Genomic DNA, 15,290 nt, shown 5'->3' with positions numbered 1-15,290 from the left:
AGCAAACAAAAGCCAAATGTCTCCTGACCGAGGCCTCCGAACGCTAGATGAATATCCCAGCGGATAACAGACATGCCATTGGAAGTGTCAAACACGACGTATAAGGATATTCCCAGCTCTATAGCTTTGGCAAGGAGTGTTGGCTATTTAGATCGTACGCCGAAAGCCTTTTTTGACTACTTCTTGCCAGGGCTTCTGCTTTTGCTATTATCGCTCCAAAAGATGCCCCTGAAAAATCATGCTGGGCCCTGGTCAACTATTTGACAGGGCCAGAAGGTAGAGGAATCATTGATTTTCACAGGGTGTCTTCTTTGTAGTTCTTCCATTCGAACCTGACCCCATCGGGCAGCCTTGAATTATTTGGGCTGGGATTGGCATATGAACGAGTTGTCAGATAGAAGAGTAGAACAGTCGATAAAGCAAGACAGGTTAACACCTTTTTCTCAACGACAAGATGGCCGTAACACTTTTTGATATGCTGCACTAGATATCGGGCTGCTAGCTTAGTCGTTAGTTACCGTTGAGAAACGTTGACAGAGAGCTTTTTGTCAATGCATTCATCATGTTCTCGCCAGGATCATGGACTTGGTCAAGCCACCCTGGACTAGGATGAAGGGATCCATAACATCTCATGAGTGAAATATACGGAACCGTGTCCATTGTTTTAATTCCGTAACTTCGGCTTGATTTTGATTCGCCACGATATTCAAGCCAACATAACGTAACTACCCAGATCACAGTTATCCAAGGAACTAATTAACCTGGGCATATCAGTTTGGGGCTCCAAATGAAGACTTCTCTTCCTCGAGTTTGCAGACGGGTTTTGGGATATTGGGTTTCCGCTTTTTTTGGCAGGTATATTTTGTCTAGGAGAACCATAACAAGTTCATCCATGGGTAGTCATGGATGAATTCCAATAATAGACGATTCTTGCGGGCGTCTCCCCGCCGAGTTCCAGAGACTGGTTAGGCGTGTTGCCCAAACCGACGGGCCTCTAAACGAGGGCATCTTGGCGCCTATTCACCCCCATAATATGGGCGAAAGTCTTAACGAAGCGTCACTGAGCGCTTAGGCAGATCTCCAATCATGCCCGGACTATTTCTAATTAACTCTTCTCATTCTAAGCCACAATCTCTCTCCTTTGTCAACATCCTTACGACCACTCCTGCAATCCCACTCATTTCGCACAGGAACAATTCTTACCAATTGTCCGCAAAAATACCCGCCCGTTTGCGTCTATTTCTAATCTGTCTATCCTATCTATCTTTTCTTTGTGCTCACGGCTGCGACAGTCGTTAACTCGAGACTGGCTTCCTCCCTCGACCGTAAACCACTCCCTCCCCCTCCCCATCATGCTCTCCGCCCACAATCTCAGCCTCGATTCCGCAATTCCTTAAGACCATATCGCGAGCACCCAGTGGCTCCAGTCGATCCTCCACCTTCGTTTTCCTCCTCAATTCCCTCCCCTCCATTCACCGTGGTCTCCCCGTCCACGTCCCCATCATCCGATACCTCCATCTCCACATCCTGCGATGTGGTTTCGGCCCTCCATCCTCGAGTCGCTGTGATTTTGGGCGTTGATCGCCGCTGGCATATCCCCTTGTTATTCTGTCGGGGTCTCAGCGTCCTACCGGCAGCATGGTGGGGGCTACGATGTGCATTTATGTTCCTGGCAGAGCTTCTGCGTATCAGGCCCCAGTTTTGGCATGAGGGATGGACAGCAGCGATTGTGATGAGCACTTCGGGCGATTGGGATATGGAGAGGAGGTTCAGAGTTATAGAAGTGGCATTGGCCATTATCTGGGTAAATACCCCGCGATCTGCTGCTCCAATTCTCGTTGGTAGACATAATGAACATCAACAGGACTACAAAGATCAAAAAGGATCCTCAATGCTAATTAATTTCCGAATTAAAGTGTTCAGCATCGGCGTATTTGTTTTACTTCTTCACGGATTGTATGATGTCTAGATGGTGAGCTGGGTCTTGCCTGACAATCAGGAACAACGAGCAAATAAAATAACAAATCTCTGGATTGACCCGGGAAACTAGGCTTCTTAATTATGCACCTCCTGCTGTTGTGATTCGACTTTTGGCTACAAATGGTCTTCTTGCCTACCTCACTTCATGGATTCTCTACCTATCAGGGGCATCCTCGGATCCCCGCCTCCTGCTTCCAGCATGGATATCAATCGCGTCGGTTCGTGTTCCTTGAATTTATGCATGCGTCTGCCCCAGTTGGTAACTGATCTCTCATTCCCGAAACAGGTCCTCTCTTTTGTCTACCATATCACCCAGCGCCAAATTAATGTGAAGAAAGAAACATTTGCGACAATCTACGTCTTCTCAATTGCAAGCTTTATCAGCATGTGCTCTTTGCTTCTACAGTTGCACCTCACACGTGAGAATGAGCCTGAAGTCCCACTATTCGTTATGGGTAAAAAGGCATTGGAAATTGGCACGGAAATGATTGCTGAATACAGGGTAGGAACTCCATGTTTTTCGCAATAAATAAATATTCATATTCTAACATTTGCGGCAGAACTGATTGGCACTCTCTGCATTAGCACACGTTGGCTACATGTGCAATTGGCTTTGATCCAGTTCCGATAATTATACGTTATCGTTGATTTCTCCCACTTTTTGGGTGATTTTGCTTACGTTTCCCAAGTAGATGCAGCAAATCACTTTGTGAACAATTCATTTGTGCCTTATTTTCTACTCATGCCAATTTTCGGTATGTCTGCATACATTGGCTTTGCACCCTTTCATCCACCAATGGCCCCTCAACCCTTCTGTTATGAGTAGACTATCAAGCAAAAGCATAAGAAGTGATATAAGGAGAAAGTAATCATAAATCTATTATCTATCAAATTTTCAAACTCTTGAACATGAACGAGGTCATCCTCTAGTTTGGGTTCCTCTTCTCCAAGGAAATGTCTACAGTAATTATACAGTCATAACGGTAAACATAACGCCAGCCCCAAAAGCCACAGTCAGCCCGACCCGTAACATTATCCAGAACTGTCCACCCTGTTCTTGGTCTATATTTTCCAACCCTTCTCCTTCGCGACCATGATTCTCACCCAAGCCAGGAATCCCGTCCCGGTAATCAGCAACACGGCAACAAATAACTGCGCCTTCCAAAACACACTAGAGTAAATATCAAGAAGTGCGCCTGCGATCGGGTTGCCAATCAACAGCCCCAAGCCTGCGAACCAAAAACACATACCCATGCGTGTTCCCACGAGGGATAGATCAGGGCTAAGAGACGCAATAACAGTTGGTGGGAGTGAGACAAGGGCGCCGGAGAAAAACCCATACAGACAGGAGAAAACAATAGAGCCCGCGATCGAGTGAATTCCCATCCAGGCAAACAGAAGAACAGCACAAGCGAATGAGCAGGGAATCATTACATCCAAGGCACCAAAATGATCCGCCAGGAGACCGGGGATGATCCGACCGAAGATGGAACCAGCGTTGAGAATGGCTATCATGTAAAATGCTAGGTCATCACTAGCATGCAGCCTTACCTTTAGGTCCGTTGGGACGTAAAAGAAGGGGAAGTAAAGGCCAACGAAGACGAAGAATATACCGAAGCTAAGGATTAGGTATGGGATGTCGCGCACGGCAGATATATCAAGGAGTCTTCGAGTTTTGGGAGGGGGTGGTAGCCGGGACCTCAGGATGGCGATGGATGCAATCAAACATCCAAGCGCTATGAATGCGATGATTCGCGTCGTCCAACCAAATCCGAGTTTGTCAATGAGTTTGCGAAATATAATCGGATAAATCACCGCTCCTGATATGAGTCAGCTTCGGCGAACCCACAATGATTTGAGGGGGCCTCTCTTTGCACAAAAGCTCACCGAGACTTCCTCCCGAGGCCGTGATACCGTTCGCCAACGCGCGCTTCGTTGTAAAGTACGTTGCCACAATGGCTACACTGGGCACAAACAAAAACGCACAACCGATCCCGACAAGGACACCCTGTGCCAAGAAGAGCTGATAATACTCAGTGCTCAGAGAAGTCATCATCAGGCCGAAGACGACGCAAAAGCTGCCCGTGACGATGAGAAAGCGCAGGTACCCCTTGTCGAAAATGGGGCCCGCGATAACACCAACGAGGAAGAGGAGAAACCCTTCGGTTGTCCCGATCCAGGAAATAGCTGATGGGGATTGCTGTGGGATGTATGTTGCTTTGTAATAAGTTTGATATACGCCGAAGGTATTGATGATTCCCCTACGGAATGGTCAGTTGTAGCCGCTTATCCCCTCGCCCCGTTTTCATCCCATGGCATACTGCATACGCCAATTATCCCCAATCACTACGTCTCAAAGGAGCAAATCACTCACCATGAGTTAAAAAATAGAAAGAAAGCGCCCAGAACCTGTAACCAAGCTTTGTAGCCGCCATTTGGTGGTGGTGGTGGTGGTGAAAGCTTTTTTGGCGCCGAGGGTTTGTCTCCAATCGAGGGCTCTGTCACATTCTGCCCCTCAACATCACAATCCCCATGGTTCCCATGGGATTGCACGTCGTTTCGAACGGGTGCCATTGCACTTTTAGTGATGCTGACCTCGCTTCTACCGGATGAGCTCGATGAAGTGGCGCCTCGGCCATTGCTGTCTCCAGCCATTTGGTATAATCGAGCCGTGGCCGTTTTAACTTCCTGTTGGAGGAGAGTTATTGGAAGTGAGGAAGAAAAGAGTCGAGTCAGCGTCCGCTCAGTCTGTGGACTAATATAAAAGGAATAGGGCAAATTGTGGATAAGTTTCGGTGGACATCTTGGGTATCTCTGGCATGTCCAGCGATCTATATAGTGAAATGAGAGGAATTAACAACCAAACCAACAAAGGAAGCGGATGAATTAATAATAATTCGTGAATTAGTAAGATGAACGAGCTCTCAAGGATTATTTTATACAACGAAATGAATCACTACCAGGCCAGGAGGGGAAACAGGTTAATACATGCTCGGCTCTACTTTTCCAACTCCAGCTACCGACGGTATGTGTAACGGGATATTCCAGCTACTGCATATTTTGCGTTTCTCTTCTTGTCTTCTAGAACTCTGGAAGATCCTCCTCATGTCTGACTCGTCAGGCAGTGCTGTGCTGTGCATACACTCAGTATACCAACTGATACAGCTTCCAGCACGTTGGGGTTTATTTTCCATGCCTTTACAAGAACGGTTTAAGAGATGACAGAAGAAAATTCATCATTCCCAAGCATCGGCTCTAAGAAAGAAAGAAGGCTGACAAATACAGACAAAACTGCTCGAATGGCATCATTTTGCATGAGGAGCGTGCTAGGGTCAAGTAGTTACCGAACAATGACTGAGACTGAAAGCGGAGGAGTTAAACCTCTTTGAGCAGTGGAGACAAGCTTTCTGATTGGCGTTTTGTCGTTGGCTGATTATATTCTTTAGCGCCAATTAGTTAGTTAAAGCTTAACGATGAATTTCCTTAATGATCTGCCAGACCCGAGTCAACGGGGGCCGTGTGTGGGTTGTGGCAGAAATTTTCTTCAGCGGGATCTACGATGGGTGGCTTGGGGCGTGCTACTTGCGCGTTTCTTCAAGACAGATATGGAGATATTCTATCCTGATAGCAATACTCGGTGCGCTTGGACGGGCGGCGCCACAGCCCAGTGGAATAGCGGTTGGGTGGGTGGGACGGATTTGAGCCCCAGATCTTCCCCCACGAGGTGCGGGCGAGGGGAGAGAGAGAGGGTCGGGCGGGGAGAAAGCTGAGGCCATAAGTTTCTGGGCCTTGTGGGACGCTCAGAGACTTTTCCAAGTTGCGTCCCTATATCGCTTTATGCCCTAGACAGGTTTGAGTTTCTTTCCTGCTTCTTGTGGTTTCTGATGCCAGGCTCAGCAGAAATGCAGCCCTGTAAGGCTGGTGTCAGGAAATGTCGATCGGGGAGACATCGCAGGGCGGAGTTTTGCATCGGATCGGTTGGAGAAATAATATGCCTAGGCTTTTTTTTTTTTTTTTTTTTCTTCCGGTGGGACGAGGTGCCAGGAAGCGGCTTTACCACATAGCCGTTGGGCACATATGTATTCCTTGTCTGGGAATATTATTCCAGCCTGTTGTCCCAAGAAGCTCTTACACTCCGCCAGGTATCACATCAGCGGGACCAGAGGCTTTTTTCACGGGAGCGTCCGTCTGCAGGTTGACCCACGACACATGCAACCATGTGCATATCCAATTAATGCGTGACAATCGGACATATTAGATCGTAAATAGAAACCCCCCTCGGAAAATTAACATGGCAGGTAAACTGCCCTTATTCCCTCCCTAAGCAACCTACTCCTCAAAACACCAGAACTCTCTTCTTTTGGCCCAACTCGGGGGTGTGCGTTTTCTTGATATCCCCTCGCAGCTCCGCTTCCAGTAGTCTTCATCGCCTGCACTCCATCGGACATATTCAAGCGCCGGTGGTTCTCAAAAGCCCTTCACGTATCAGCTCGGTAAACCAGATGAGAAGTGCCGTGCCGTGCCGTGCCGCTTGCTGTTCGGGCGTTCTTTTTCCCAGTGAGCCACTGAGCCGGAAATGCTTCAGGGTGATATTGCGTTGCCAGGCCAAGAATGCAAAATCCGGCAACGATTTCGGTGCCTGGTTTCCATCGATCATTCCTCATCACAGCTTGGGTTCTCATTAGTTACATGGATTGGTCTGCCCAAGAATGCGATCGTCAAGTACGTAGAACCCGGTGCCATCGAACATTCTTCGACGCTTGACTGCCTAAACCGGGTTAGCGTCAATGAGGCATATGCAATCTTCTAGCACAACCAAAGGCCAAACCCGCCCACCTTCATTTTATCCCGGATGTTTTAAGACGACCGCGTCGTAGTCGCTGAGAAACGCTGCAGGGCTCAATTCCGCAAGCCATATGCGAGCGCAGGTATCAGCTGCACAGTGCTCCCAGAACTTACGCAGATCAGGGGCCGAAGAGGCAGGTGATAAGACCAATCTGAGGTTCTTCCACAGACGTTGCTTAACCTCCAGCCTTATAGAGCTATGGTTTACAGGATCCCCCATTCTCTATCAGCTCGAAAGACTGAGTCTCCATGCATTCCAGAAAGACCCGAGGGTGGGAAGGAAGGGAGTGAGTGATCAGCCAGATCACCGTTGTACTATGCTGTCTCATCGTTTGCTGCTTCACTGAAGAGATCACCCTTTTTGAAGAAGAAACGCCGATGGTTAACTTGGAACGCAGAATCGGATTTGACACAGCGATCTCTGTATAGTTGCTATGGAATTAACGTCTGCAGAGCCCAATCCACTCGCTGCCAACTGCCACTCACTTAGCCGCCCTTTTCTTATGTCATTATATGCATGGATCATTTACTGTCGGGAGCTTCACACCATTTCCCATCAAGACCATGTCAAGCATCAATCAGTGCAAGACTGGATAGAGCATCTGGAAAATAGCTTTGAGCTTGCACATTGCAGTATCCCCAATATCCATACCATTTACTCCGATATCTTCTTTTCCAGTCAGTTTCGTATGGTTCTCCATCAAGAATTCACAAAAGCGTGGCTTGGATTTGCGTTGGACCTCAGTCGCCCATGCGCGGTTGGTTCTATCCGATAACGTGGCTAACGTGTACTATTTTCCAGGAGCTTCCCTGGATCGTTTTTGTGCGTCATGGGATAAGCTTTCGAGATGTGCGCTGTAATTATCGCATCGATGCTCGCCTCAGCCTCAGGCACCCCGCTTCGTGGAGTTGGCCGATTCTGGAAAATTTCAGGGACTGCGACGTTTCTGTGCCCCTTTCTCGACCCTTTCACCCTATACCCTAGTTTAGGAATTCAGGCACCAGGCTGGGGAGAAGTTGGAATTCTTGCAGGATATGTGAATCACTGAGATCTCTAGCAGCCGGTCACTATCAGGCTCATTACTTGCAGCCCAAACCTCAGAGGATGAAGAGTATAAAAATGGCCGTGTCGAATCGATATCTCCATATACATTCCTGCTAACTATCATCCCTCCTCTCAGCCTACGACGTGAATACATTACTTTATCAAAATATCCCCACTTTTAGATTTAGTATTTTTTTTTTTTTTATTTTTTTTTTTTATACCCCTATCTCTCGACATGGCTCCGATCTCGTTGGAAGGTTACGCGGTGGAGACTTCTTCACCCCAACTGATATTCCCAAAAATCTGACTTGGAGCTTGAGGAGGACTCCCCTCCGTTATTCTCGGAGACTCCATCCGCTCCTTGCCTTATCACTGATTTCATATGGCGCCAACTACAGTTGGGCCCAAATGCTCCAGCAAATTCAATTCGAGAATGAGGATGCAGTCACCTACGCTAAGCTCTGGGAGCTGGCATCTCGCATCTAATCATCTGTCAATTTCAGAGCGTCCGCTTTCGTCCCCATGTGTATGGACCGCTCTCCTGAATTCATTGCAACCATTCTCGCAATCTTGAGGTCGGAGGCGGCTTCCGTCACACTCGATCCGGACGGGTCTCCGGAAAGAAATTGGGTCATTGTGGAAGACTGCAATGCGGATCTTGTGGTCGTCCACGACAGATACAAACACAACTTCGAAAAAAGAATTGACATAGAAACGCTCTTGTCAATGGACGTGGCTGTGGATGATACTTTGACAGAATACCCCAGTGGATGGGACCGAGGCAATGGATGGTCCCACTCTCACACTAGTACCGCAGCTTATTACAGTCGAACGGGGCCGTACCTTACAGCAGCAGGTTATCAAAACAGTGAACCATTCCCTATGGGACATTGTTCGATATTCCCAATATGGGCTTAAAAGGGTCATTAACGCTGCTGGCCACCAAGACTCTGAACTCGACACGACGGTTAACATTGCTGTGAATGAGGCAGATACCCCCGAGAATACAAAGCAAATTTTTCAGCCCCTGGGGTCTCGCCCTGTCTGGCAAACGGAATTCACAACTCTCAATATTGAGGAGACAACTTCAGGCATAGAACTTCGTCTCTCATCTCGCATGGTAAGGGCCCGTCTTGAGTGTCTCCTCGACCAATGCCAGTACAGTCCCTTGAACTCGTCAGTGAGAGGGAAGAAGATTTCTTTTTGGCAGAATTTTCTCCGCAACCCAGCGTTCGGGCGCTTCATGGTCAGTTTGAGTTGATGGCACAACAACATCCCTCGAAAATTGCAGTGCAATTCGAAACAAAAGAGTATATCAGCTACCAACAGCTACATGAAAGATCCAATCAGATGGCCAATTTTCTATCTACAATTGGCATTTCCAAGGGCGACATTATAACCCTGTTATTAGACAAATCCCCCTAACCATAGTTTTAATCCTGTCCCTCCTAAAGCTTGGAGCAGCTTACCTTCCCGTCAGTCCTGAGAACCCTCTGAATTGGAATCTATTCGTGGCACTCGAAGCTAACGCCAAAATAGCCCGCACGGAAATCAAACACAGTGAATATTTTCCAGCAGAAAAATTAAGCTCTATATTTTTGGATCAAGTTAACCTAGGGGATCACTCTGCATTGAAGCCAGATGTTGAGGTTCGCTCAGAAGATGCTGGATATCTCATCTGTACGTCCGGCAGCACAGGTGTTCCGAAGGCAGTTGCTGCCATTAATATCGTCAGCCACCTCCGCAAGGATGGACATCTAATATCTGCAGGAGACGTTCTCAAGTTCCCAAGTCTCAAAGAGATGGCCGAGCGCATGCGCGAAGAAAACGTCAAAGATACGGATGTGGAAAAGGCCACCTTCAAGGCTCCAGATGAGATTCGATCTGCTATTTCAACGTCTGGCCTTTTCCCTGAAGACTACGAGGATATTTACCCATGCCCTCCCGGCCTAACGGAATTTCTGACACAAGGTCACCGGCTCGCATCTTTTTGGTGTCTAATGACCATTCGTTCTACGAACAAGGGAACTAACATTGAGATGTGGATTGGTCTTCTCAAGCAACTAGCCGAGACAAATGATATCCTGCGCACAACCTATTACAGTTCATAGCGGAAAATGGTACGGAGTGGTTCTGAAGGATGCCACCCCAATCGCCGAAATCCATTCTCCCACTTCCCAAGCCGAAAAACAACAGATCCTCGAGCGAATCTGGAAAGGGGAATTCATTTTTAGCAGACCCGTCATTCGGTATGCTCTTCTACAATACCCAGACGGGAACCTCGAAGTGGTTACAAAGATGGACCATGGGCTCTATGACGGTACTCTTCTGCGTATCTTCGACACGCATTTCCAAACCTACCAGCAAAACACGCCAGTGGAAGAATTTACCTCCTTTCGCTCATTCGCCCACCATGCATGGCAAAGTGAGAGAGCCCCTGCGCTCGAGTTTTGGACACAGCCTTCCAAGCGCCCGATAGGATTCAAATTCCCCCAAGTACCCCAGGGGACTCAGCCACAGGTAAACAACGTCGTCTTCTTGACAACTGATATCCAACTGGACCTCCTGGTAAGAGCGACTGGAGCAACACCATCAATTGTCTTCCAGGCAATTTTCCAAATCTGGCTTGCTCACCACAGCCACAGGAAGGATATTGGTTTCGACTATTTATACACAGGGAGGAATGTCGACCTTCCAAACCCCCAATCGATAAACGGGACCTACGCCAATTTCCTTCCAATGAGGTCCACCGTGTTCCTCGACGACAATGGCCAAAACAGTTTGGATTATTCGGATTTGGACTCCATCTCAGCACCACCACCACTAACCGCATCCAACTCCTGGCACAGCTACCTCCAAACCACCCAAGATGTTTTCTGGCAATACACAGAACACTACACCATGGGTCTCGAAGACATATACGCCGCCTGCTTCACAACCCGCGAACTTGCACTAAACAACACACTCTTCCTCTTCCAGCCCTTTGAGCCGAAACGGGCACAGGCACCAACCACTTCCAACTCCCCCTCAACACCCAGCCAGGATCAAGAACTCCTGAAGTGGATCGTCATGGCAGAGTCGCAGGTGACCATGCCACAGCCGTATGCGCTTGTAACGGAAGTTACGAAGACGGCCAGTGGTGGACACAGGTTCAGGTTTATGTTTGATGACATGGCTATCAGTAGGGAGGAGGCGGAGAGAGCTTGTTTTGCTATGGCAAAGATGCTGGTCCGGGCTGTTGAGATGGGGTCGGGGAATGAGAAAGAGGGCCGGGTTCGGGATATGAGGATTGGGGATTTGGGGAGGGGATTGTTGCATGAAGGCTTGAGTTGGATTCGGGGTGTTTCTTTTCCCCTTTTGCTTATATTTGCCCCCCCTTCTTCTCTTGTTTCGGCTTTCAGGGGCTTTTTCATTGTTGTTAAAACTTATTTGTTGGTTATGCAATGCAGAGACGACCATTATTAGACAGCAGACTTAGATTATAAACATGGATGATAGACAAATGAATTTTTCCCCTCGCTGATATCCTTCAAATACCATCCCCATGATATTATTCTCTTACTGTGAAGAAAAAGCTTGAACTGGAGGACTGGAACGGTTTCATATACATGCTGTTATTGATAACCCTCCTTTGCCCCTTTCCTCTTACGTCTGCGATAAAAAGATTCTTCCATTTTCAAAGATAATAGTTACCACAGACTACATGCGTTACTGTATTCCACTCCTCCTTTTCAACTTGACGAAACAATAAAATAATGACGTAATCCGTAAGCAAACAGAATTCCCGCCACTACAGTCCTATGACGTGACCCACACCCCAACCGAGCAGATTGGCTAGCTGGCTAGTTTCTCAGATTCCAACTGATCGAAAGATCAATTCAAAATATTCAACTAGGTTAACTAGATCTTAACCTAAAATTTTCCCACACTCAGCAGCAGATAATTAAATCAATTAATACACTAAGGTTTTAAACCAGCTCATTATATATGGATATGTTGCAATAACTAGTTGCATTTTGATGATGTTTATAAGTATTGACTTAAACTTTGCTAATAAGATATGAGAGTTTAAATCACAGTTAGTTTAATGAGCCTAGCAGATGAAATAGCAGACTTTGCAGATTTTTCTTATTAAATTTTCTTTATATTGAATTTAACAATTTATATTTGACATATTTTTTTCTTTTTTCTTACTCATAATAAATAAATTCTGATATTACTTTATATATGAAATTAATCATTTCATACTTAAAATAATTAAAAATGATTTAAATTTACTTGTGAAGAAATAAATATTTTAAGTTGAATACTAGATTTTTAAATAACTTAATTCAGTTAAGTTGTGAATAACTCTATTATTAATAATGAAGTTGTTTTAAACAATTTAAGCTTTAAAACTTCTATATATAGTAAAATAAATATCTAAAAATTAAATTTTTTAATTATATTTAAGTTATATTTACTGCTTAATTAAATCTTATATCTTAAACTATAAAAATATCAATATTAAAAAATTAAAAATATAGAATATTATTCTAACTGAAATTCAATTAAAATTTAAATATAAATAATTAATTTACTTATTCACAATAATAATAAATAATAATTTTATAAGTTATTTTAATTTTATTTTATAATATAACTAACTTTTAAAATTAATAACTATTTAATTTTAATTATTTAATAAATCTATTTAATTAAACTTTGGAAAAATTTTGATTTTTAAAAATGAATATATAAAGATAAAGCTTAATTTAATAATTAGTTATATTAATTGTAATTATTTACTTGTAACTTTTAATTATAACAGCTTTATTTCATTATCTTATGTATTTTTAATCATGAACTGAGATATTTTTTCACATAATGTAAAACTTTAGTTTAAAGAGGAAATTAAAATAGAGTAGTTTTAATTTTTATACATTTATCTCAATATATATTCAACAGTTATTTTGCTTTAACTACTTCAGCTATTGTAAATAATATTTTATATGTAAGTCTAAATTTTTATATTCTTGATCATATAAAACATGATGCTGATTTGAAAACAAAAACTATCAGAATTGGAACAAACTGCTCTTGTACAGTGAATTCTATCCATGGATTAACATAGCCTTTCTTCTCGAACCTTTCACTCTACGAAGTCTGTATACGACACTTAAACAGCGCTTCCGTCCCTTCGTTAGTGTCTGGGACCTATGGCAAAACCAAGCAAATCAATCAAAGGTTACTAAATAGAGTTTTATATCACATGAAGAAATGTCTCAGTTCGTGGTATGTCTTAGTTCATAACGAAAGACGTTAGTTAATAATACTTATAATAATATAAAGCCGCATTATAAGGTTTTCCTTATTAAAGTTATAATCATCATCCATCTGAATCTTATATTTAATAATTACGGTTTTTGAAATTTTTTTAAATCGCTTCTAAATAATTCTATTCTTATAATTTCCACTAAATGATGATTGTAACGGCTAAATTAGTAGTAATTAAGATTTATATAAATAGTTAGTTCTTGTTAATATGAGAGATATTTAAATATGAAATACAATAAAGTGAAATAATAATCTATTATGCTCTTAGTAAGCATTCAGCTGAGAAGATGATTTTTGTTTAAGATTTTTGAATCTTGCAGATCTCTTTCATCTCAGTCAGCTTAGTTTGAATTTTCATAAAAATTCATATATATATATATAATTCAACTCTTCAGTCAATTATATAGAATAGTATAAAATATACCAAGTATGCATACAACGTCAAAAATTTTGAAACACTTTCATTTTTTTAATAGCAGATATCATGCGTTCAATTCTTTTCTTTATTTCCATAGAGTTTCTTGCATTTTTACGATGAATTGATAGCTAGATATTTTTGAAGATATTTTGAATTAAAATCCCTCTCGGTCGGTTGGAGATTCCGTTCGCTTGTTGGATTACGTTGAATAAGGCGCCCAGAATACAGGTGCATAAACCAAAAGCGTGCAAGAAAACGATCCTGTATTCAAAGATATCAATCACATTGGCATATTAGTAGGTAAAAACATCAGCAGACCGCAGTGAGAGCCTAGAGTCTCAAAACAGAGAGCATTATAACACTGATCGAAGAAAAGGAAACCGTATCGTCTTACTGACCATGCAAGCTGAGGTTAAGAAAATACGAGCCTGCTCTAACAGCATGGCCCAAGGCTTCCCTTTCTCCATTGGAAGTTGTTATGAAGAAAGTAATAAAAATAAGATCAACCACTGCCTATTCATTCCTCGGAGTTACGGATAATACGACTTAGCACAAAAGGAAAGGATTTCCACATCATCCGACCCTTGAAGAACAATCAAACGAGTTGTAAAGAAGAAGCAAAAAACAATTCCCGGATCATGGGGGTATATCTCATCAACGCCTCGTCCCGTCATCATCTCGTGCTTATTCGAATGGAAACAGTTTAAGTAAAGCTTCCCACTCCCATGTAGCGGGGTGTTTGTTTCCAGAATCACACAGCCAGGTGGTATGTGAAGCCGACAATGCTTCCACTACATCCAGACCACTCAAGCCAGAGGGTAAAAAAGTTCACAAAAAAAGCTAATACCGGCAAGAAGCAACTCGTAAATCGATACCGGATAAGAGCATTCTCTGCGGGTGAGAATGGACTCCCCAGTCAGCGAATAAAGGCGACGAACGACATGGCTTCCATCGATCCTCTGGAGTGGACTGGAAAGACGAAAGCGGGACGGGCGTGATGAGCTGACTTAGAACCCATGGACCTAAAAAGATGCGAGGATTGGGTTAGATGGTTGTTGCGAAAGGTGGAGATTTTGATTTTTTTGGTTGGGGGTTGGGGGTTGGGAGGGGGGGGGGGGGGGGGGAATGAATCAAGTGGAGTATACGTACCTTTATAGTTTTGGCGTCGAGCTCAAGCCCTTCCTTTTTATCGACCAAAAATTCTTGGACATCCTTGCGCTGATCCCCCTGGAGCTGGATCACCTCGCCCATCTCACTGTCATTGACGATGGTGCCATTGCAGGCTATTTGATATGGTCAGCAACGACGTCACAGGAAAGACGATGGAACATGCAGAGAAAACATACCAAACTTCTTCTTGATGACCTTGAGGATTTTCTTTTGGTCGAACTTCTTCGGGAGACCTTGAACAGTTGTCAGAGTCTTGCGACCATTGCGCTCTATTGAGACAAGTCAGCATGACCATAGGTAAGTACCGTTGACGGAAAAAACATGCAAGGGAGGATGTTACAAGAGTGACATACGCTGAATCCGTATATGGATATAATTTTGAGACTGTTTAGTATCGCCGGTGTCTTCGTCAGCTTCGGCGAAGGGGTCTGTGGGCAGGGCACGTGGTTGGTTGTTGTTAGTTCAGTTGAGTTCAGCTGGTCTTGATGTATATATATATATATATATATATATATA

General features: G+C 44.1%; 5 protein-coding genes across 5 annotated transcripts in view; 2 read left to right on the top strand and 3 right to left on the bottom strand.

Annotated features, from left to right (window-relative positions):
- Positions 1-1,086: 1,086 nt before the first annotated feature.
- On the top strand, positions 1,087-2,509 carry PAAG_05885 (hypothetical protein; the record flags this gene model as incomplete). Its single annotated transcript, XM_015845712.1, has 5 exons — positions 1,087-1,228; positions 1,293-1,804; positions 1,917-1,972; positions 2,051-2,198; positions 2,267-2,509. The coding sequence occupies 5 exons, from the start codon at positions 1,087-1,089 to the stop codon at positions 2,507-2,509; spliced, it is 1,101 nt and encodes a 366-aa protein (XP_015699938.1).
- Positions 2,510-3,042: 533 nt separating this feature from the next.
- On the bottom strand, positions 3,043-4,635 carry PAAG_05884 (hypothetical protein; the record flags this gene model as incomplete). The annotated part of the gene is made up of 3 exons (XM_015845711.1): positions 3,043-3,800; positions 3,868-4,241; positions 4,355-4,635. 3 exons carry the CDS (start codon positions 4,633-4,635, stop codon positions 3,043-3,045), a joined length of 1,413 nt encoding a protein of 470 aa, XP_015699937.1.
- A 1,823-nt stretch (positions 4,636-6,458) lies between these two features.
- On the bottom strand, positions 6,459-6,644 carry PAAG_12117 (hypothetical protein; the record flags this gene model as incomplete). The annotated part of the gene is made up of 1 exon (XM_015847646.1): positions 6,459-6,644. The coding sequence occupies one exon, from the start codon at positions 6,642-6,644 to the stop codon at positions 6,459-6,461; it is 186 nt and encodes a 61-aa protein (XP_015702721.1).
- Positions 6,645-8,392: 1,748 nt separating this feature from the next.
- PAAG_05883 (hypothetical protein) lies at positions 8,393-11,335 on the top strand (the record flags this gene model as incomplete). Its single annotated transcript, XM_015845710.1, has 5 exons — positions 8,393-8,536; positions 8,628-8,990; positions 9,035-9,180; positions 9,282-9,919; positions 9,975-11,335. 5 exons carry the CDS (start codon positions 8,393-8,395, stop codon positions 11,333-11,335), a joined length of 2,652 nt encoding a protein of 883 aa, XP_015699936.1.
- A 3,276-nt stretch (positions 11,336-14,611) lies between these two features.
- Positions 14,612-15,290, bottom strand: part of PAAG_12116 (translation initiation factor SUI1) — a gene marked incomplete at both ends in the record, with an annotated part of 1,631 nt that continues 952 nt past the window's right edge. Inside the window, 4 exons of the mRNA XM_015847645.1 lie at positions 14,612-14,626; positions 14,754-14,887; positions 14,951-15,043; positions 15,128-15,202. Coding sequence (XP_015702720.1) covers positions 14,612-14,626; positions 14,754-14,887; positions 14,951-15,043; positions 15,128-15,202 — 317 coding nt within the window. The remainder of the gene's footprint in view (positions 14,627-14,753; positions 14,888-14,950; positions 15,044-15,127; positions 15,203-15,290) is intronic.

The sequence above is a fragment of the Paracoccidioides lutzii genome, assembly GCF_000150705.2.
Source record: "Paracoccidioides lutzii Pb01 unplaced genomic scaffold supercont2.16, whole genome shotgun sequence".
Taxonomy (NCBI): Eukaryota; Fungi; Ascomycota; class Eurotiomycetes; order Onygenales; family Ajellomycetaceae; genus Paracoccidioides; species Paracoccidioides lutzii.
The sequence above is the reverse complement of the archived record's forward strand: the minus strand, read 5'-3'. Positions and strand labels throughout refer to the sequence as shown.